This window comes from Aureococcus anophagefferens (assembly GCF_000186865.1).
Source record: "Aureococcus anophagefferens unplaced genomic scaffold AURANscaffold_1268, whole genome shotgun sequence".
Taxonomy (NCBI): domain Eukaryota; class Pelagophyceae; order Pelagomonadales; family Pelagomonadaceae; genus Aureococcus; species Aureococcus anophagefferens.
In genome coordinates, this window is record NW_008706333.1 from 1 (window position 1) to 1734 (window position 1734).

Consider the following 1734-nt stretch of genomic DNA (forward strand, 5'->3'; position numbering starts at 1 on the left):
AGCTTCGCGAGCGCGTCTCGCGCGGCGGGGACAGCGCCGCGCCGTTGTGCAGGACGCCGTACTGGTCCAGCAGGAACACGTCGTAGTCGTCGACGAGGTCCCCGAGGCCGGAGACGGAGGACGCGGCGCGGCGCAGCGTCGAGCGGTGGCGCCAAGGCACGCTGCCGCCGCAGCGCTGCGACAGCGTCGCGCCTTGGCGCCACGGCGCCACGCTGCCGCAGCGCTGCGACGTCGTCGCGCCGCGCTGGAAAGCCTGAGCCATCGTCGCGACCGTCACGAGGGTGCGCGCTGCCCAGGTCGCAGCCATCAGAGCTCGATGCTCGGATGGGTGCTCGGATGTTGATCAAGATGCCGCTGACCGTGAAGTGTTGTGGCAATTTTTTTTCGAGCGTCGCGGCGGCGATTTGGTGTTTCCACACTTCAAGAAAAAAAAGAGAAAGAAAAAAATCGGCGCCGAAGGCGCCGTGGGGCGGCGCCGAAGGCGCCGGGAGGCGGCGCCGGAGGCGCCGAGGGAGCGCCGGAGGCGCCGGGGACGCGGGGGAACAACAACACAGGTATTAAAACTATGATGGCCACGGGTATTTGTCGAGCTTGCCCGCGTCGCTCACCGTGAACGTGCCCGACAGGGCCTCCAGCTTGCGCTTGAGCTTGTCCCTTCTCTCGGGGTCGCCGGCGCCGTTGGTGCATTCTCCGGGAATCGCCGTGGTACACCACCACCGAAGCCGTTTCCGGCCGTCGCGGCCCTTGATGCCGTCGATCTCCGCGAGCGTGAGCGTGAGCGACTGCGGCCGCGCCGCGGGCGCCGGACGCGGCGCCGGCGCCGCGAGGGCGACCACCGGCGGCACGAACGTCGGCCTGGCGAGGCGTGCGTCGTCCATGACCGGCAGTGGCGCCGGGGACGCGTCCATCTCCATCGCGGCCGGCGCAGGAAGCTGTCGCGTACCAGGATCGACGGTCGCGACGGCGCGGATCCGCGAGAGCATGGTCGTGGTCCCCGACGCCGCCAAGACCGTGTTCGTCATCGAGCGCTCCTGCATGCGCCGGTTCAGCGACTGGAGCGCGCGGACGCTCGTGTAGATCGACGTCTCCTTGTATCGCAGCTGGAGTCGTCGCCGTAGACGCACCGCCACGTCAGCGCGTCGGCGTTGAAGCTCTGGACGTAGCCGCGGCCGCGGGGGCCTTGGACCAGCGACTGGATGAGCTTGGCGCCCTCGGAGACGTTCAAGGGGGCCCACGCCTTCCACTTGCTCACGACGACGTGCCGCTCTGGACCGGAGCCGCTCGAGTAGTGGTAGAGCGCGTAACCGTCGGCGTCTTCATGGAGGAGCTTGCGCTCGTGCGGTGTGAGGTCGAAGCGCAGGTGGAGCGGCTCGTCGGGCAGGTTCGTCGCGTAGTTCTGGATCATCCTCCTCGCCGCGGACAGCAGCTCCTTGCGCGCGGACGTGTTCGGCGGCGGCTCCGTCTCGTCCTCGCGCGGCGCGCCGTCGTCGTCCTCGTCGACGTCCGGGTCCGGGTCCGGCGGCGCGCCATCGACGCCGTCGATGACCTGGAGCGCGCCGGGCTCGCCGGGCTCGCCGTCCTCGACGACGATGACCTCGTGATCAGATCCTCGTCGACGTCGACGCTGTAGGTGCCCGTGGGCGAGCTCTGCGAGTTCGCCTTGACGATGGGGATGGTCACGAGCAGCGCGAGGCCCGTGAAGACGGTCGACGCCTTGTCACCTGGCGGACCCCA

At 69.3% G+C, this 1734-nt stretch overlaps 1 protein-coding gene across 1 annotated transcript; it reads right to left on the reverse strand.

Moving 5' to 3' along the window:
• Positions 1 to 541: 541 nt before the first annotated feature.
• Positions 542 to 1594, reverse strand: AURANDRAFT_72897 (hypothetical protein; the record flags this gene model as incomplete). The annotated part of the gene is made up of 2 exons (XM_009045036.1): positions 542 to 855; positions 1125 to 1594. The coding sequence occupies 2 exons, from the start codon at positions 1403 to 1405 to the stop codon at positions 564 to 566; spliced, it is 573 nt and encodes a 190-aa protein (XP_009043284.1).
• Between the last annotated feature and the right edge of the window lie 140 nt (positions 1595 to 1734).